Genomic DNA, 21,280 nt, shown 5'->3' with positions numbered 1-21,280 from the left:
TAAACATCGAGTCTCCATGCATAAATCAAATGTACAGATTATTGACTCAATGCAGCACGTGTTTTCAAGCTCTTCTTATTTTAACGTTACCATGGTAATTGTTAATGACATAGCCGTGGGATTTGAATGTCATATACTTTCCAGAGTACCGTTTTAGCTTTATGTATTTTAGATGATTACTGTAACTGCACATTGATTATAATATACTATAAGCTATATACATTTAAAAGTAATTAGAATACACTAAGGTTTGGTGTCATGAATTAAAAACAAACCATGAATGTAGAACTTACTGCGGTGAGAAGAGTTCATCCTCTAGATCATTTCAAACACTGCATAAATTAAAAAATGTTCATGATCATTGTATACTCTTAAAGGGATTACCACTGCTTTGGTTTGACAGCAGTATTCAATAAACAAAATTGTATAAGCTAAATTAGATTGCAATTAATTATTGAACATATATTGTGTTGGTGTTGACATAGGCGAATGGGTGATGTATTAATGTTCTGTTTCATGTGAAATGTTGGGGACAATACAAAAGAGTTATCTTTGTGAAAACTTTGCCAAAGCAATTTAAAAAGTGAATACTATATTTCAATATTTGTAACCGACTTAAGATGATAGTGACAACAATTTGTTCTCGCTAAATAACATCAGATCAATTTAGGAAGATAACAGGATACAATGTATGAATATCTGTGTCAGAGGGGAGGAAAATACTCATCATATTTAGCTCGACTGTGCAGCAAGTGAAGCAAACACTAGTTTACTGCCGTGCGCGAACAACCTACCTTGCTGCAACGGGAAGAAAACTAACTTGAGTGACAGCTCGTTCGGCCAATCACGTGCCGCCTGGTAGATTCTCTTTAAAGCTTCTGCTAATGGCCTTTGTGTGAAGGCGGGGAGGACTCGTCTCGGTAAGGCTGCTGATTAGCAACAAACAGAAGGTTACGAGTTTTAGAAATTGGAACATTTGACTTCCGAGACTGTCTTTGCGGCGACGGGAGCGGCCGCCAACTGTACCGGACGTCTAACCGGATCTTGTTGTGTCGCTTTTGAGCTCGACCCGCCGGCCAGTTTTTGCTACATTTTTCTGGCTCGTCGACAAGACAAACCCTCGCTTCGGTGGGGTCGTTTCCAAAGTGGCGATGCTGAGCCGATAGCTGCGTCATCATGTCGCTTCCGACTCGAGTTGTCGAAAAGAAATCTCAAGTTAACGCCGGAGGTGAGGCTGCCCGCCGTCATCCAGCCCCGGAGGCCACTCCCGACCCCTGAGGTAGATGGGAGGCGAGCTGTTGTCGCTGCCGGTCGGGTTCACGGTGACTCCGCGGTCGCTGGGAAACTGGTGACTTTACATCACTTGGCTCGGGCGTCTCGTTGGCGCGATACTCGCCCGCGACACTGCATTCACTACCCTCACGTCACGCTCGGATGGACGGGCCAACATTTTATATCGACGAAAATATGACAAACATATGACCAAAAAAAAAAAAAATGCTCAAAGTGGAGCTGGATTTAATATTGTAAAGGGATGTTCGCCACAACTGTTAGGAGAGTGAGACGTGATGCTCTCACTGACAGTTAGGGTGCGTTACACAGCGGGACCCCCTCGTGAAGTGCTGACCCCCCCACCACCACCACCATCTGGTGGAGACTTTCTTCGTGAGCTTTTAAAAGATGAGAGACTGCGGTTCATTTGAGCTAACTGGCTAAGGATATGTCTGACTGCTAGCGGGCTGTTTGAGTGGGCTCGTATCGTCGGGTCTGTTGTCTGCTGTCACCGCATCCACGTGGACTTTGTTTCAGGCTCGGTGGGTAAAGTTTCGGCGACCCCAGCGCAGCAGTAACGTCGCCGGGGAGTGTGTGTGTGTTTTAAAAAATATATATCTATTTTTTTATTATTTAAGCCTGGATGAAGTTAAACACGCATCGGAGTATAAAACCTGTTAAAATGGCCGGCACCCGCACCGATGCCCGTTACGCGAAGGCAGCGACGTGTTGTCCGTCCAAACCTCGGTCGGATGGAGGCCGAGACCGAGCCGGAGGGATGGAGCCCGCCGGGAACTCGACGGGGCGTGGACTTCCCGCACGGTGGTCGCCCAACTTCGAGATGATAGACGGGCTGCTGTATCGCAAGAAGCTGGAGAAGGGCTTCTTCAACTACCGAGAGGTCTTGGATGAGGGTCGGAGACTCGAGGCCCTCTCCACCTTTCACCGGCGGCGGCTCGGTCAGCGCCACCTCTCCCTGGAGGAGACGTACAAATGCGTGGCTGAAAACTACTGGTGGGAAGGTATGAACTTCTCTTCCTGCCTTTTACATCTGGGACACAATGGGAGGACGGTATGCAGTTCCTGACTCTGTCAACCAACTTCTGATCTGTTATCTAACTAGAGTCTGTGCATGTTATATTGTTTTGGAAGTGAAGGGCATTTTGAAACCTCTACACACAAGTGATTGAATCACTCAAAGATGAAGACATGTACTAGCACATGATCAACTGTTTATTGCCCCCGGGCCTTATCTACATTTCCACTTGAAGCTTTCAGTAGTTTGGACTCTGTATTCTCTTCACAGGGATGTACTTCCAGATCAGAGATTTCGTCCTGGGCTGTCTAGAATGCCAACGCACCAAGAAAACAGAGGTATGTAAAATGATACGGAATATCAAACTTTCAACTTTTTAATCAAGTTTTTTTTTTTAATCTGCATCTCACACATGAGTTTACATTTCTCACTTAGTCGTGCGCCCCCCAATTGTCTGTCTCCCATATTGTATTGCTGTAATGATGCTTCTCTGTCCGTCTTTGCCTCTCAGGAGCCGGGTGGCAGAGGATGTGTCACAAAGACGATGGTGTCACACAGCACCGACATGCTGAGCAAGCTGAGGAGTCAGCGGGAGGCGGGGCAGTTCTGTGACATTACACTGCGGACAAACGGGCGATCCTACGCTGCCCACCGAGCGGTCCTGGCGGCCGTCAGCGACCACTTCCAGGAAATCTTCACAGAAATGGACTCTAACATAAAAGCAGACATAGATCTCACTGGTAAGATTCATGGCCAAACATTAGAAAACCTTGCTGCTTTGGTTCTGTTTTTTGTATTTTTATTTTAAAGGTGCATTTGGGCATTTCTTCTTTTACTTCTCAGGCATAGACCGTTAACAATATTTGATCTTCCCTTTCTCTGTAAAATGCCATGAAGTAATGAGAAATGCCCTTTAGAATGACCCAGACATTAATATATATTTATTGATCATCAATTATGACCAAGAAAATCGTCCTTACTTTTGAGAATTGGTACCAGGAAATGTTTGGCATTGTTGCTTGGAAATTGATTGAAACGATTTATTTGATTATCACAATCGTTGCAGGTTTACCTTCAACTATTGTGATAATCTATAATATATGCAGTCACATGACAATTCCTGACTTGAGTTGACGAGGTTGATCTCATTATCATTCAAACAATGGTCTGTAGGAAACAGAGCTGCAGGTGACTCATACGTTGGTCATTCAGGCAAAAGGAGGCTGTATTTCTCAGCTGTATTTAATGTTGTTTTGAGACGGTTCTTTCTTGTCGGTTCATTGCGACTTATTAATTTGATCTAGAAATTTGGAGGATCCGGACCCTAAATTGGGGACACGGCCAGAGTCTGTCTGATTTACGCACGTCTTTGATGTGGGCCATCAGATGGGAGCAGAAGTGGCCCTGATTAAAGCATTTGTTATATTGTCTGCACCATCACGTTTACACTTTGCTCCCACTCTGCCTGCTGTCTCTCTGATCCTCTGTTTATACAGTCACTTTCATCTTACTCACTGATTGACCAGGGTTCAGCATATATAATTAAAGGCTCCCTTTTACCTCTCAGGTTTTAGTGAGGACAGCCTTCTGTCTCTGCTGGATTTCTCCTACTCCTCCACTCTGTGTGTTCGCCAGGAGGACCTACCTGAAGTCATCGCCATGGCCCGTCACCTGGGCATGTGGCCGGCAGTGGAAGCCTGCTCTGCTCTCATGAAAGAGCAGGAGCAGAAACCCCAACCTGGCAAGGACTTTACCTCAGCCTGTGCTGGTGCATGTCATAAGCGCTACTGCCAGCAGAGGGAAGGCAAAAGGAAAAGGGTCTTCGGATTAGAGGACAATGTGAACAACAGGTTAAGTCTAACGCTAGATGCTTCAGAAGAGTCTTTAGAAGCAAGTCCGAGGCGAAACCTGCGTAGAACGGCGAAAGCCCAAGGCCACAACGGGCTCCCTCTTAGCCCCTCGCACCGAATGAAGCTCATGGACTTCAAGTCTCCCTCGTCCAAGAAAGCTACCGCACCTCGACACACCATAACCAACCCACAGTCACAGAATTACGCTCGCATATCGCCATCGAACACCCGTCTTCTTCGCTCCACTCCTGGGGCTGCCAAAGAGGTTCAGAGACTGCTGCCCATGCCAGAGAGCCCTCGACGAAACAGAAAGACGGACTCCATCAGCCAGCGCTCTCGCAACTCCATATCAAGGGTTGCGAAGATCGCCGTGTGCAGCCCTGTGAGGATAAAGCAGGAAGTAGAGGACGTTGGCGAGGATGAACGGGATAATGCGAGAGCACAGGAGAAGTACAAGCTGATGAATGTTCTCGGCTTACAAAGGACCGCCCTCCTCCCCAGACCAGAGGATCTAATTGGCTGGAGACAGAAGAAACGACTGAGGAAGCTGAAGGCGAACAACTATTCCCTGACAAAACGGCGGAAACCACGCTCCACCTCCCCAGGACTACCATATGGGGCTTTGACCCTCTCACTGCCCCTCTGTAACCCCATTAACACTCACCTCCTCAACAAGTCTGTAAAGACCAAGCCGGTCAGCAAAGAGCAGATGACCGCGAAGAGGCCAAAGGCCGCCCCGCGACATGTCCCTCCAAGTGACAGGAGCATGCGAAGTCAAGGTGTGTTGCCAGACATGTTCCAGCCGGCGTCCCGGACCCCCTTTGGTGGGAGGGAACTCAGGCGGTCGGTGAGGATGGGTGGCGGTGCCCACCTGCCTGCCCAGCAGCCTCGGCGACGCAACGCCAACAAAACTGTTGTGAGAAATCCAGTCAGGATCAAATCGGAACCGGCTGAATACTCCGTCTCAGGCTGCCCTCTTTCATCAAACAATCTCTGTAGCCACACGCCTCACCGAGCACCGCCGTCACACGGGACACAAGCCGAAAATATGGTCGCGGCAGAGAAGGTCAAAACGCTGCGTTACAACAGCAGCCGACCAGCTCCAAAGGCCAAGCTTAGGCGAGGCTCCACAAGGGAGGTGGGGAAGACAAAGTGTGAGCCCGGGGAGGAGGGTCGGACGATTGGGGTCACGGATCCTAGTCCGACAGTGAAGGTTAATGAACCTGGTGGGCTCCAGTTTTCAGAGCATGCGTCTCCGGCGTCCATCTACAACCACCCTCTGTACAAAGTCATCAAAGAGGAGCCGGCCGATCCCGTGCCAGTCGGAGTACCTTTCTCTGACCCTCCCTCACCGGACCTGGGCAAGCGCCAGAGCAAGCCCCCCATCAAACTACTAGACTCTGGCTTTCTTTTCAGCTTCTGTCGGCCTGCAGGGGGGCCAATGGCGGGGCTCAAGAAGGAGGAGGAGAGCGTCGATATCTGCTTGACGCGCTCCGTGTCACAAGTTGGGGAGAAGTTTGGTGCGGAGGAGTCTCCCCACAGGGCGCTGAGAGCCAGGGGGCCGGCCACCCTGCCTGTGGCGAAGGAGAAGAGCGTGAGCCAAAGCAAGGTTCAGAGACCCAGGAAAAACTCCCGACAGCTGGGCAAATCTGTCGAGTCAAAGGCCATAAGGACCATGCCAAAGGTAGATAAAATGGAGGGCAATGATTTATGATGGTGACTGAAATTTTTATTTAGGGAGCAGAAAGCAACCAGGGGAAAAAAAAAAAAGCAGAAAATGTCACCTGTTGACCCGGAATTACAGAGAATCTGAAAACAATATTTTTGCTTACTACTCATTTGATTTTGTATGCATATAATGTATCTTGTATTTACTACATTTTAGTAAAAATCCTCCATTTATTTGTCATTTTTCCTGCATCTCCAGCAGCAAGGTGCTCTCCCTCTGAGCAGCAGGAGCTGCGTCGTGCTGGATGCTGCCAGTCGGGCGAGGCTAAGGCAGCTCAGAGGGCCTCGTAGTCAAGTCCCAAAAGCGGCCCACGACTGTGTGCAGTGCTCGACCTCCTACAAGGACTGTGATGCTCTAATCATGCATCGCCTCAGGCACATCGAGGGCAAGCACTGGCCTTGTCTGGTAAGCACTGGCTTTCCTAAACCTTAGTGGAGTCCCTCTCTTAAGGGATTGAAAATCATGACCTGAAGCGCCAAAAAAAAAAACCTGCAGATGTTATCCTCACTCTGCTTTGTACCACGAGATTTAGAGTGAAATCCAGTTTGGGTAGTGAGATTCAAAACGGTTACGCCTCGTCTGAGAACTGGGTTGATTGGTTGTAATAAAAGTGCAGACTTTTGCAACTTTGTGCGAGTTAATTTACTCTCGTAAATGTTCATGAAGTACTTGACTTTTAGTATTTCCCTTTTTGATGTCATTTAATAATTTTGATAATGTGGAATTGCTATTTTTACTAGAGTTGGACTAGTAGATTTGTACCACTCATGTCTGTATGGTGAATATGAAACTGGAGCCAGAAGACGTTGAGCTAACCAGCCACTCTCAGACTAGCGTCATATTCATATCCTCAGCATCACGTCTCTGTTCATGTGTGTGCCACTGACCCTTCGTCCGACTCTCTCCGCCGTGTAGCTCTGCAGTAAGATGTTCTTTCGACTGAGGAATGTACGGAACCACATCCGCACCCACGACCCCAAGTTGTACAAATGTCGGAGCTGCATTGCTGCCGGTTCCTGAGGCACCTGGAGGGTCCGCTCGGGCGGGGAGACCGAGGTGAGTGAACGTGACACCTTTTTTCCAGGCCGAGCCGCGCTGAACTAATCGGTGCGCTCTTACCAGTTGATGACGTCCTTACAGCCAACTGCAGAAGGAGCTGTCGCTACACTACGGTGCATTGTGATCACATGTGTTGAACATTGATTAATTTTTCTCCACCTCGTGTGTTTCTTATCGCCATCTTCTAGGATTTAAGGCTGTCAGCGTGCGACGCCAGAGGCACGTGATCGATCAGCAGCTTGTACATAATGCATCAGTCACACACAAGCACAACGGGCTTTGGAAAGGCATAATTACTCCGATTCTAATCGATTGCCAATGATCGCTAATGTTAATTAAATAACCAAACTTAGGTTGCTGGTCCTCTTTGTGTTTCCGTAGCAACAGAAGGTTAAACTTGAACATTACACTCAGGGGGTGGGGAATGTGATGCCACGGTATAAAATGATTTAACGTCACAGTTGTGTATAAAATGAAATGTAAAGTGATTATTATTATAACTATTCCTGCTACTTTATTGTTGTTATTTTTCTATGTATAGATGAATTTTGAGTGCACTTATATATCGACGCTTATGTTGTAAACCTAAGAAGTGGTGATTTGAAATTTGAAGGTTTTGGAGTCCGCGGGTGGGAAAACTTGAAGCGATTTTGAAAGAGCTGGAGGGAATACTTGAAGTTGGCGGGGGTCCTCGGCGTGAGACGGTCTCTGGGTGCTTCAGTGGGTCTTTGTCCTTTTTTTTTTTCTTTTCGGTGTGCTAACTTTTAAACCACTTGACCGGTCGGCCCCTCCTCGAGTATTTATCTCTCATAGCCGGCGAGCCGGGGATTTGACTCCGGGCTGGTATGGCGACGCCACTGCATGTGTATCTGCAGGCCGTTTGTGGTCCACTGTCTTTTCTAAGGCTGCCGATTTTTTTTTAAAAAGGGAAATGTGTCTTGGTTTTTAAATGTGAATTTCTGATTCTCGTAATCAACACAGCTGTGTCATTGCAGATGTTTTATTGATCGCTTCCACTTTGATCCAAGAAGAAAAAAAAGACACGCGTCGTCTTGTTCTGCTAAAGATTCCCCTCCTACTGAATACATGCAATGTGTTCACATTAAGAGATATTTAAGTTTAACAAATTGATTTTAGAAATAAATGAGCTGTCTCTTGCTATCTGTTTTAAAAAGACTGAATAAATTGTTGCCTTTTTATATCCTGTTATTCTGGCTTTAATTACATGTTTTCGAACAAAGGACGATGTCGTCAGTGTGACGCATTTCTTGACTTTTCCGTTTTATGATTCTAACCACAAAGACAAATTATGTAGAGATAATCTATGGCAAACAAATTACTCGTGTTTTATTTTTGGCCAAAAAGTAACGTGTCCCTTTTTTTTTTTTTTTTTTTTTTTTTTTTTTATATAAACGACTTGTATCATGTCTTGAGTTGTTCATATACAGAAGTAGAGCTGAAACTACCTGCTCTTAATCTATTATGGTGATTTATTGGATTCAAGCATAAATGCCAAACATGTGGTTCGAGCCTCTCAAATGGGCGTGTTTGCTGCTTTTCATCTTGTGCAATATTAAAGTTACTTTCTTTGGGTTTTTGGACTTTTTGTTTGGACAAAACAAGCCATAAGAATGTGTCCGTTGGGCTTCAGGGAACGCTTCACCGTTTATAAACCAAACGATTCATTGTCTTAACACGTTCATGAAAATATAATTTCAGTTTCAGGAGATGTTTTTTTTTTTTTTTTTATTCTGGAGAGAAAATATTTCCATCTACAATATTAGCTTAACGCTCTTCTTGTGCAAACCAACTCCCGTTACAGAAGCGTAGTGATGAGGAACTGGATAGTTTGACGAATCATCCCGTTAGGATGAGGATGAGGAGGAATGAGGAAGAGCTTTAGGCATGAGCCACTTCTTTGCATCCTTTTTGATTCTTCTGCAGCAAAAAATGAATGTTGTGTTCTCAACGTGTGACGAGCTGAGCTACAGACTCATGAAGAAACCGTGATGATAGGAGGCATTCAGCCATTACACCAAGAAATTTAAACAAAATGTACAATAACAGGAAGTAGCAACTAATATTTGAATACATGGGAGCGAAACGCAATACAGGTTACAACATGAGTCAACTTTATATAAAAGAAATACTAAAAGTTAAATTAGGGAATCGATACATACAACATATGGAACAAACAAAATGTGTGAAAATAAGGCTTTTTAAATGATTAAACGTATCCAAATATATTAATTGGGGGGAGAGGGGGAGTACGTAGGTGTGTAGCATGATACATCAAAAGTATTAAAGAAAGTGACCCAGCACATCTGCCTTTGGTCCCGTTCTCATTAATATTACCGTGAGAACACATTGAAAGATGGAGCGGCCTGTGCAGGAACACTGCTAAACAGAAAAGAGAAATAGAGCATATATATATATATATATTTCAGATGAATCTGAACTAAAGCTGACAGACGCTGTGTCTGGTCGGAGAGGATTTGATGTACTGTCAGTACAAAGGAGCGAGTAGGGGTGAGCCGGAGGCTGAGGGTGCTCTGTCTCAGTTGTTTATCCCACCTGCCCCTCCATGCAGGAATATGCTGATGACAGATGAACAAACACATGGATCTTATTTACAATGTGAAGTTCATTAATCTAAGAGCATTTCCTTTCGATGTGCATATAGAAATCTGCAATCTCCAGACTGCTCGTTGTTGCCCTGTTGATGTGCAAAGTTTGGATGAATCTGATCCTCAGCAGGCAAGAGAAATCTACTATATATGCACAGCAACATATTCTCATTAAAAAACCTTTTTAGATATACTTTTTGCATTTATCTACACATCTGCACGTACCGATCACGTGGCATGTTACTAATTCGTGGGATTTAGAAACTGAAATAAATGTAAACAAAATGTTTTAAAAGCTTTTGGGATATTTATACGGTGAAGAATTTAAAAATCACATCTTGTTCAATATACGTTCGTGGAAATACCTGCATGCCAATCGTTTAAGTTGGGTTGTATTTGTGGATGTGAGAGATGTATTCACACATTTCCATATACATCTCTCTCTCCATCCTTCCTCACTTTGAGCTCAGCACTGAGGAAACGTGTTGAAACTTCATCAGTGTTTTTGAGGCAAGTAGCTGAAACCCAAACTGCTCTGCAGCCGAATCAAAAGAGTCAAAAGAGAATATTTCAGCAAAGAAATCTCATATCGTATTTGCTGTAATGGGAATGCTCGTCAACCCCGACAGAGCGAGGAAGCAGGGACTTCAAAATTCACTCTGTTAAGCAAAGCATTCACATCCCTCTCTCCTTTGAGTGTATCATTTCCCATTTCTTTGATCACCAAAAACCATGATTATTATTCATCTTATTTCATTCTCTGACTGAAGTAAATGATCAGCTCTCTTGCTGTTATAATGCACATGGTTTGAACTGCTGCTTTCTTTGGTGTTGCTTCTTTAAACCATCAGTACCTAACCCTGACACTAGATGGCAGTCTGCACTAATGATAACAATGTCTGCTTGGTAACAATAAGACTAAAATGCATTCCATATGAAGCCCATACCTCTGGTGCTGTGGTGCATCTGAGAGCGAGGGCCACATTTAAAAATCAAGTCTCAAACAAGGGCTCAAAGGATGTGAGCTGAAACCCGCCCTATGACTTCTGGTGAAGCATAACAATATGAATTACCTTCATGTTCTTACATGTAATTATTATATGATCATTATAAAAACTTTGGAAAAAAAGGTTAATCTTTTGACTAAAGGGTCAACGTGATGGACCCTGTTTTGCAAATTGTGGCCGATTTCAGGAAGTGATAGTACTCTGTGAAAATGTGTCATGAAGATTCCGACTAATAATATTGTGTACGTGTTTTCAATAAATGAATTAAAAAGGCCAAAAAGAAGGCATGTTGATGTTAACCCCAAAATACCATTAGCATGAGTATCTGTTGCAGCTTATTATAGAGTAAAAGTCTGCAGCATTATTCAGGGGCCTCAGTGTACTTTTTTTCAGACTCCTAACCGAGAGGGCTTACTTAGGTTACCCTTGTCCCACCGGCGACTGCATATGTAGGCTTATGTGAGTTTAGGGAGCCATGGAGAGTATACGCCCAGGAACAGCTGACAATTTATGCTAGTGGGGCCCCCACATTCTCAGAGAGAGAGAAGAGGGGGGAAGGAGAGATGAGGAAAAAAAAGAGGGGGGGTGGTGGTGGTGGTGGAGAAGGTAAAAAGAGTAAGAAATAGGGAGTACAGCAGACCTGGGTTGAAGGGGTGAGAGAAAGAGAGAGGAGGTATACAAAAAAAAGAAGGGGGAGAGAGAGAGAGGGAAAGGGAGGCTGTCTTGTTTGTAGCTTGTCAGCAATTGCTTGAGACAAGCTTCCCCTCCATGTGTGAAAGCTACTTGGCAGGAATGCTCGGGCTGTACCAAGTGGAGCTTGGCGAGAGGGGGGTTCCACGAGAGGAACAGACCCGGATTAAGGAGCCAATGTGTGGCTGAAGTAAACCTTCGGCGGTGGCGGCTCTTTGATGTTGTATCATTGTGGATGTGTGTGTTTGTGTGTGTGTGTGTGTGTGTGTGTGTGTGTGTGTGTAAGGAAAGGGAGGGAGCGGTGTGTGGGTGTGAATGGGGCTGGAGAGAGTGTTCTCTATGGATATGCGCTCTCTCTCCCCAGCAGCAACAAAAGAGAGGGAATGAGACACCACCCCCCCACCCCCCCAGCTCTCAAGAGAAAGAAAGCAAAAAAAAAAGGAAAAGAAGATGATGAAACCTGAAGTGGTCCTGCAGTGTGAATTGTGTGTTTGTGTGTGTGTGGATCCGTGTGTGTCATCCACACACGCACACACACACGCACACAGATGCTCATGTTTGCATCTACATATTTTGTGTGTGTCTCTGCGTGCATGCCAGTGTGAATAGCTTCTCCAATTTAATCTGTTTACTAAGAATCTGTGTGTATCCTGTCTGTGGCTATTTATGTGTGTGTCTGTGTGCGTGTGCGTGTGTGTTCAGCCCAGTCTGTGGGTGGGTTTTTTCTGCATGCAATTGTCTCTGTGTGTTTGAGTGTGGCCATGTTATGTGTTTTCTCCCCAGTAGAGGCTGTTATTGTCCTAAGACTGTGTGTGTGTGTGTGTGTGTGTGTGTGTGTGTGTGTGTGTGTGTGTGTGTGTGTGTGGGTGTGTGCGTGCGTGCGTGCGTGCGTGCGCTCCCTCGCTTACGTGTGCATGGGGTCAATCTCCAGTAGCCTGTTGCTTTCTGCTTCTGACTGCTCTCAGCTCTGCATCAGGAGGAATGCAGACTGAGATGGATTCCTGCAGGATTCCTCCTCTACAGCTTCCTTATTCCCACTGCTGCCGCTGAACAAACACACACACACACACACACACACACATTTCTGCTGCTTCTCTAACACAAAGAGGAATATTTTACAATGTAAACTGGTTTTAATGACAAACACATTGAACAGTTGGCTTCTCTTCTTCCCAAACACTTTCTACTCTAAATAACTGAACTACAAACTCTCCTCCTCATCTCCTCCCATGTTCTTCCCTTTCCCTCCCCCCTCATCTCTCTCTCTCTCTCTCTCCCCCTCTCATATTCGTACACACCGCTGTTGGCAGTCACAGGGTTTTATTTCCACACTCATCCTTTGTGTGTGGAAAAGCAGTAAAGTTTCAGAGCGTCCAGTCAGCAGCAGCAGGCTACCGAAAGGGCAGCAGCCTCTCTTACACAGGGAACTGAAAGCTCCTCTCATCCCTTCACCCCTGCTCATCATCTGTTTCCAGGGCTTGTGGTAAAATAAAAATAAAAGAAGAAGAAGAAGAAAGGAGGCCAAGAAACGGGATGCAATTTGAAATGAATTAGGCCGTGAATAATTTTCAGGATGTCAAAATGTATTGGGGTGAAGGCGTTTATGTAATTGGAGCACTTGGTTCACTGGTATACAGCTTAAGAGAGGACATTCTTTATTACGCACATGCAACCCGTAAGGAACACACACACACACACACACACACATTCGTGGACTTGTGCACGTATGCATTGGTTCACACCTACGCTCACACCTGAGTGATGCGGTTGATGAACTTGACTGGGCTGACCTCATTTGCATGTCCTCTTGAGGATGTGTAGAATGGAGGGGACAAGGCAGAAGGAAGAGTGGAGAGGAAAAAAGAGGAGAGACGAGACAAAGAGAGGAAAGGAGAGATGAGGAGAAGATGAGAGGAATGGAGTTGAGAGGAAAGGGAGTGGAGAGAAGAGAAAGAAGAGGAGAAGAAAGCAGAGAAGAAGAAAAGGGATTTCATGAGATAAGGGGAGAGGTGAGGAAAGGCGAAGGCGATGAGAAGGGAGCGAAAGAGGGCAGAGGAAAGGAGAGAGTGGTAGAAAATGAAACGAGAGGAGAGTGGAGAAGCGAGGATGGCAGAGGAGAGAAGGCAGAGGAAAGGAAAAGAGAAGAGAGAAAGGTTACCGAAGAGGTGATGATAAGAGAAGAGTTGTGCAACGTAACGTGAAATGAAGGGAATGAAAGGCCGAGAAGTGAGCAGAGGTGAGGTCAGGTAAGGAGAGAGGAGGAGAGGATGAAGAGAGGCGTAAGAGATACAAAATGAAGGGGAGGAAAGGCAAGAGGAAGAGGGAGCGAAGGATGAGGAAATAAGGCAGGGAAAGAGGAAGAGAGGGAGAGTGTTTGGGGAGGAGAAAAAGATGGGGTGTAAAAGGATACATGAGAGAGAGGGAAAGTTGAAAAGTAAAGGGGGCAGAGAAATGAATGAAGACTGGTGGAGAAAGGCAGGGATGGAGAGAGGGAGGGAGGGAGGCTGGTGGAGGAGGGAGGGAGGGAGGGGGGTTGATCTCTGGGGTTTGAAGCACATTAGTATTCATGGGGAAGAGGAGGCCACAGACAGCAGAGAAACAGAGGGACCAGACTGAGAGCAGCATAGCACACACACACACACACACACACACACACACACACACACACAAACAAACACAAACACACGCACACACACTCACACTGCCTGTAAGCAGGCGCTCACACATCTCTCTGTGTCGCCTATACGTGCCCACACACACACAGAGCGTAAACGTATTATGTGGATTTAGATGCTGCGGACCGTTCCTCGTGCTGAAAGCAGAGGCAGTCGCGCTCCATCTTGTCTAATATCTCCGGGTCGCACACATTAATGTGCACACAGAAAACCTGAATATCCTCCCCAGAGAAGATTCAGAGGCCTCCGAAAAACCACATGCACCCCCTGCTGGCCTCGGATCGAATCCCGCTTCATCTCTCACCGTTTGCATCCCTTTCCCCCCCTCCCCACCCCAACCTCCCTCCTGCTAGGTCAATAAAAGCAGAACACACTGCGGGGCCACGGGTTTGCTTTGCTTTCCCCCCTTTTTAAAGACAGGAGGCCTTTTTCGCAGCTACTGTACACCTTGCAGGAGCGGCGAGAAGGAGCGAAGGAGTGCAGGTGACTCATTTCACGGTGGGAGAGGAGGGCTGGGCTGAGCTGAGCTCTGGGGAATGGGTGGAAGACAGAGAAGATTCCTATCGTGGTGGAGGCCACTTGCAAAAACGCCGCTGACGGTGGCAGGAGGAGAGCAGAGAGAGAGAGAGAGAGAGAGAGAGAGAGAGAGAGAGAGAGAGAGAGAGAGAGAGAGAGAGAGAGAGAGAGAGAGAGAGAGAGAGAGAGAGAGGGAAGAGGAGGTGGAAGGAGAAACGGCAACACTCTCTGGGTGTTCTATTCTTAGTCTCTTCTCCTCAGACTTTGAGTGTGTTTGTGTGTGTGTGTGTGTGTGTGTGTGTGTGTGTGTGTGTGTGTGTGTGTGTGTGCGTGCATGCGTGCGTGTATGTGTGTGTGTGTGTGTGTGTGTGTGTGTGTGTGTGTGTGTGGGCAGGCAGGTGGTGTACAGCTGACAGTTGATTTGCTGTGACACCAGACACACTGGCTGCCTTGGACTCCCATGGCCTAGATATCAGACCTGGAAGCACCTCACACTCGTTTTTACACACACACACATGCATGGTGTGACACACACACAAACACAAACACACACACACACACACTTAATCACATGCACACGCGCATCTGTGTCACTCTCTTTCTTTCTCTTTTTGCCACTCAAACCCCCTTTCTCTCTCTTCCTACATATCACTTCCTGATTGGCGAGCAGGTGGTCTCTACTGAATGTCCTTAAGGGTTCAGGAGAAAAGAAACCTGGCGTAGTAGCGACAACAACACCAACAGCAAGGCAGCAGGTAAGAAGAACCAGAGAAAGGAAGGAAGCATGAGACAGAGGAGTCGAGAAATTGTGACAAGAGATAGACAAATAGAGTGAGAGAGAGCGAGAGAGAAAAGAGAGAAAGAGAGGAGTGATAGAGTGCAGGGTGCCGATAGAGAGAGAAATGGAGAAGAAGAGATCCCATCATGTAAACAGTCTGAAGCACCGCATAGAGATGGAGGAGGCTGTTGCCATGGCGGCAGAGGCTGCATCCTTTTGTTAAAGATGTCACTCAGGGGGAATCAGGGCTAATGAGGAAGGACTTTGCGCGTGCGTGTTTTTTTCCGCGCGCATGTTTAGTCAACGTGTATCTGGGCAACACGGTCTGCTGGTATTCTTAACAGCACTGGTGGTATAATGGTTCTCACTTCGGGAAATACACAAAATATAAAGGATGATAGTGGGAAAGAAAAAAACAGTCGAGAGCGGAGTGGGGGAATTAAAAATAGAGAGCTGAAGTCAAGCAGGGGTTACACAGCCCATGTAGAGAAATGTCAATGTCACCGGGGAGAAGGGCGGCGAGGCAGTGAAGTACAGATGAATGTAGCGGTGTGTGTTTGTGTGTGTCCAAGCAAACTCTATTGAGACTTAGGCAAGTGATGCGCGCACGCGTGTGTGTGTGTGTGTGGTTTGGTGTGTCGCTGTGATGCGTAGGTGGTTTGTTCTCTGTGCTCTTCATCTCGTGGCAAATTAGCAAAGAATCAAAGGGAAACAGGTTTCATTTAATCCTACCCTCTCTGTCTCTCTCCCTTCTTTCTTTCTTTTTCTCTTTTCCCTCTCTTGTCTCTTCGTCCTCGGCAAACAGCCTTGAGCCTCCCACAGAGTGAATGCAGACATCTGCCTGCTCTCTCTCTCTCTCTCTCTCTCTCTCTCTCTCTCTAACTACTTTTCCATCTCAAACACATCACACAAACATGCACACACTCTCTCACACACACACACACACACACACACACACACGTCGTATTTGTTTTGCTGTCAGCATCGTCATCAAAGAGAGTGAGAGAGATCTTCGCGCCATTCTTCCATTCCCTGTCCTCGCTCGTTTTTCTCTTCTGTTCCCCTCTACCAGCTCTCTTTTTCCTGATCTTCCTCTCTTTTCCATCTCTTCCTCTGCCTTTATAGACAGGGATAAATAATTTGATCTGGAGGGTTTTTGAAATTCCACCACTCTGAGAGGCGTGACGTTAATCTTTTATTATCTGCTCTCTCATTCTTCCTCTCCCTTTCTTTTCCATTCCTTTTTCTCCTTATCTCTCTAACAGACCCCCCCCCCCCCTGCCTCTCCCCCAGCCCGTCCTTGCAGTATTCTAATGATTCATATTTCACATCCACTGCCTTTTCATTTAGCCTGTCTACACCGCTTCAGGGACAGCTACTCACAATCTTAATTGAGGAGATAGAGGGGCCGGGAAGGTGGCGGCGGTAGAGCCACCATCCAACCCCCCCCCCCCCCCCCCCCCCCCCCCTCCACTGTGCACAATCAAACGCATACATGCGAGGGTGAAACAGCGAAGGACTTGAGCGCATATACACTCTCCTCAGCATCCACACCTTTGAACAAAAAGCACACGTGGGCAGGCATGCAGATTTTTGCACACTGGTAATTAAGCTGCCGATTTTTCTTAGGGTCAAGGGAGTGACGCAGGAGAGCAGAGCAGAAATGATGATGTGAAGGAAAGGATGCTCAGATGAGGAGAAATGAGAGGACTCACTCCCTCCCTTTTCTCACCTCTCTCTCCACCTCGGCCTCTCTCCTCCTCTCTCTGTCTCTGTATCCTCACCCACCCGCCCACCCTCCCAACCCCAACCCATCTCTCTGTCTGTCTGTGCCTCTCTTTGATCTCAGCCTCTGTCCCACACTGCATATTAAGATGCCCGGGCCCCTGTTTGGTATTCTGAGGCGGGCACCAGGATGTCAGTCTCCATATCCTCTCCTCGCTTCTCTCTGAAAGAGAGCAAAAATCCCTCTGTCTGTCTCAAGATGCTTATCCCACTAAATGGGTCTGAAATAGCTGGAGAACAGGGCGGGGGAGCGGTGGTGGCGGCAGGGTAGCGAAGAAGAGATGCATGGAGGGGGAGAGGGCTGTGAGGGGAAGTATTAGACACATCACAGACGGGTGGTGAGGGGGGAGTGGAGGGGGAAGAGTGGGAAGGGAAGCATGGGAAGGGAAGGAGAAGCAGAGTGATGGGGCTGATTTTAGCTGAGAGGATAATTAAACACTATTATCACAATGGGTCTGTAATACAGCTAGCTTGTACATAGAGAAGCCATCCCTTCCATGTTTGCCTCACTAAAAAGGGGGAAGAAGGAATGAGGGAGGAGGGAGGGAGAGGAGAGGAGAGGGACGCACAGATTAATAGGCGGAGGAAGAGCAAGAGAAACAGAGAGAGAGAAAGACAGGGAGGCACGGAGGGGGAGAGAGGGAGAGAGACGGTAACATAGGCAAACAGAATTAGAATGGGAGAGTGAGTGGGAGAGTTTAGTGGTGGGGTGATTTCTCAGTGTTTGGGATTAGCATGACTCTCACCCACACTCTCTCTCCCTCTCTCCCTCTCCATATATATCTCTCCCTTTTTCTTTCTCTCCTTCTCCTTCTATAAGCCCTGGGGATGGCACAGCTTTAGTTAAACTGCTCTATTAAACGGCGCCTGCTGAGAAAATCAAATTATAACTTCCTTTAATCAGCGAGTATCAGTGGCCCACACAGGAGCAGCCGGCTCTGACAGCACACACACAGAGGGAGGGAGAGAGGGAGGGAGAGAGAGAGAGAGAGAAGGAGACTGTGACTGGAGACCTGAGGGAGGCCGATATGAACCTGTCTCCCGTCTGCTTTGGTTCCCATGGCAACAAGATAGAGTGAGGGGGAATATGGGTTGTGGAATGTCTGCATCTATCGTTTCCTCTCTGTAAGCATTCATACACAAAGATAGGAGAGAGGAAGAGAACACGCTCAGTGAGCCAGGGTGTCCTTCTAGTTCGGATGGCGTTTGAAGGTGCACACACACTCACAGCTGGTGTCATCTACGTCCCCAACGTCTGCCTGAGACAACACGTATATTTACTCTGTGCTAAGAACGATTGTTGAGGCACTTGAACTTTACTTTGAGTACTTCCATTTCCTGCTACTTTCTACAACCACTTCACTACATTCAGAGGAAAATATTGTACTCTTTACTCCCTCGCATTTATTCAACTGTTTTGGTTACATTAAAAAGCATAGGATAAGATTATATAAATATACAATGCATTTTTATATATAGTGGTTATTTACTAAATCACCTCTCCAGTTATGGGATGTAGACAAATGCATAGCCCGCCTAGCCAATCCTAGGGCTTTGAGTTCTACGCAGTGGGATTCAAAATAACGTAGCTTTTTTTTTGACGCAAGCAAGGATTGTAGAGATTTGCCTATACGTAAAAAGAAAACCAGTTAAACATTAACGACATGAACATCTCTCTGCAGTCCGCGTGCAGCTGGGTTATCCAGGCAGCGAGTGTTTGAGACACACCGCCGGTGAAGTGATCCTGGCTAGTGCTAACGACGGCGTGCTAACACACGCTACCTGCACTCGGTCACCCTGGAGGATCGGTTAACGACCCCTGCAACAACCAGTGTGACAGAAATATGTGACTGAAACCGCGAGTTTGACTCTAAATTGGCGTCCAAATCGATGAGGCCTACTCAAGTACTCAAGTAATGTTACTTATGCCCGTCCCTTGCAACTAGCTATTTTATCTATATCATCTAATACAAGCCAGTTAGTGCCGTAGTCACGAGTGAATATTGAATCACAAGATCGGATATTTTGGTGGAAAACATCGGTAAACAGCTGCACGGTGGTGTATGTGGCTATAGCACTGTCACCTCACAGCAAGAGGTGCCCGGGTTCGATCTCCGGTTTGGGAGTTTGCGCGTTCTCCCCGTGGCAGCGTGGGTTCCTTCCGGGTTCTCCGGCTCAAGATGGCTTCCTTCGACCTGCCGCTCAGGTTAATTGGAGGCTCTAAATTGCCCGTAGGTGTAAATGGTTGTCTGTCTCTTTATGTGCCCTGAGATAGACTGGTGACCTGTCCAGGGTGAAGCCTTGCTGATGTCAGCTGGGATCTGCTCCAGCAGCACACAACCCTGATTAGGATAAGTGGTTTGGATAATGGAATGGTGAACATTACTCATTTTACGTATATATCACCAACTTCCAAAATGTCCTCATTCGATAATAGCATTATGTTTCCTGCAAAACACATCTGCTGTTGTAAATTCGTAGTATATAAATGTAAATTCTAAGAGGCAGGGTTGCAGATGTCTACCAGTTATGAGCAGTTCCACCAGAGAGAAGTTTTAACTTCTGAAATTGTTAATTTTAATAACCGTTTGGGGCCCAAAGAGGTCTTGAACAAACAGCCTGCCTTTTCTTCTTTCCTCCTTATTAATCACGGCCCCACAGATTTAACTTGTGACCCTTTGGAGGGGCCCGACCCCTAGGTTGAGAACCACTGGACTAACCTACCAAACCGTGCATGAAGTAGTTTGAACTTCTCAAACCCCAACAACAGTAAAATGTTACAAACACATTGACGCATCAGTATTAATAATCAAATAATGTAAAACTATATCAGGCTGCATGATTGATACTTTAATTAGCATACAACACTGCAGGACCTTTACTGAATTTGTACATGCACTTTTACTGAATTAAAAGACGTGATTGCTGTTCCATCACTGGATCTGTGCTCACTTCCTGTAGTCACTGTAAAGGCCTCAGCCGTATAAGTGCAACAGACTCGCGCAATCATAAATCCTTCTCGTTAGGAGGCGATCTAATCACTCTCGCCTCTGATTAGTCATTACCAGTCCAGTTAGTGAGATGGTGAGACGCAGGTGGGTGGGCAACTGCTTAGATCTCCGGGGTCTGCCTCGACTCGCTAATGATCGGTTAATTAACATTGTTTTAGTCCTCTGGCTTGTTTACACTCCCCTGCCACGGGGAAGTCACAAAACACTGCTGCAGGGGACCGTAAACAAGGGGAGGAGGGGAAGAGAAGGGAGGAAATGAGGTGAAATGATGTTGAAATCTACTTTGGCAAGACCTACACAAAGTGGAATAAAAGGCTGTTTGGAAAATACAATATGGAGAATACAATAGGATAAGATAGGCCGAGATGCTTCTCGTTGCATCAACCATCATTAAGGATCCACATGGCAGTGCTTGTCTCTGTTACTCATAGCAACACTGCATACCATGATAATAGGCTGACTGATGATTGGTCAGGCTGTCACACTCTGGTAAGTGACCTCACTCCTGCGTGAGTGAGCTCACTGCCTCAGTATTTTGATAACCCAGCCAGTCCCGGTGCTCTACACAGCACCGCCACCAAGCCCGTTAATGAACAAACTGTAGACTGTTGTACAACAACACAGGGGGCCCTAAAGATATAGTACACGCCCCCGTTACCCAAACACACCAGGCACCCTAGTTTTCCTCCAACCACTGGTCTGAGGCCAGGTGTTTTACTGTAATTATGATTAAATATCCTGCATTATGATTAAATATCCTGCATGTTAACTTGTCAGAGCTACTGTCTGTCTCATTAAAACGTATCGCACCTCCAACCCACCACCTCAACCCTCCTCTCCGTTTCTACAGTGTGTGTCTGCACAGCATAAGACTGTTTATCGAAGCTTTAAATAATGCAGATGGTAATATGATAAGTGAACGGTCAATGCTTAAACACACACACACACAGACACAGACACACACACACACACAGACAGACAGATGAGCAAACACACTTGTTTTAATGTAACTCTGGGCAAAATTGGGATTTTGTTTCCCCGTGCCCAAAGTATTCTGTGTTAGTCATGCCAGAGAGTTTCAGGGCTGGAGAGCCAGAACATCGACCTGAAGAGCTTCGCTAGTGTGCATGTCTAATGCAACCCAGTCTGGGAAAGCTGCCAGTCTACTGTTACTCCACCAGTGGGGTTTATCACACATGCACACACCCACACACACAGAACCAGAGAGAGAGAGAGTGTAAGACG

The 21,280-nt window shown here is 46.5% G+C and overlaps 1 protein-coding gene across 4 annotated transcripts; it reads left to right on the top strand.

The window, feature by feature from the left end:
* The first annotated feature begins 877 nt into the window (after window positions 1-877).
* Window positions 878-8,145, top strand: si:dkey-229b18.3. Of its 4 annotated transcripts, none has more exons than XM_034561389.1 (8): window positions 878-1,814; window positions 1,911-2,294; window positions 2,579-2,646; window positions 2,820-3,048; window positions 3,876-5,842; window positions 6,086-6,292; window positions 6,803-6,943; window positions 7,135-8,145. In XM_034561389.1, the coding sequence occupies exons 2-7, from the start codon at window positions 1,916-1,918 to the stop codon at window positions 6,905-6,907; spliced, it is 2,955 nt and encodes a 984-aa protein (XP_034417280.1). In that variant the 5' UTR covers window positions 878-1,814; window positions 1,911-1,915; the 3' UTR covers window positions 6,908-6,943; window positions 7,135-8,145. The 4 variants fall into 4 exon arrangements, with proteins under 4 accessions (XP_034417280.1, XP_034417279.1, XP_034417281.1 ...); XM_034561388.1 differs by having other exon boundaries at window positions 878-1,829; window positions 1,867-2,294; XM_034561390.1 differs by having other exon boundaries at window positions 878-2,294; window positions 6,089-6,292.
* Window positions 8,146-21,280: the final 13,135 nt, after the last annotated feature.

The sequence above is a fragment of the Cyclopterus lumpus genome, chromosome 21, assembly GCF_009769545.1.
Source record: "Cyclopterus lumpus isolate fCycLum1 chromosome 21, fCycLum1.pri, whole genome shotgun sequence".
Taxonomy (NCBI): domain Eukaryota; kingdom Metazoa; phylum Chordata; class Actinopteri; order Perciformes; family Cyclopteridae; genus Cyclopterus; species Cyclopterus lumpus.
Note: the sequence above shows the minus strand (reverse complement) of the source record. Positions and strands in the feature narration are given on the sequence as shown.

Coding starts and splice junctions, on each gene's coding strand:
- si:dkey-229b18.3 (XM_034561389.1), top strand. CDS start 1,916: ATGAAGTTAAACACGCATCGGAGTATAAAACCTGTTAAAATGGCCGGC. Junction 3,049..3,875: donor AGCAGACATAGATCTCACTG/GTAAGATTCATG, acceptor TTTACCTCTCAG/GTTTTAGTGAGGACAGCCTT. Junction 5,843..6,085: donor CCATAAGGACCATGCCAAAG/GTAGATAAAATG, acceptor CTGCATCTCCAG/CAGCAAGGTGCTCTCCCTCT.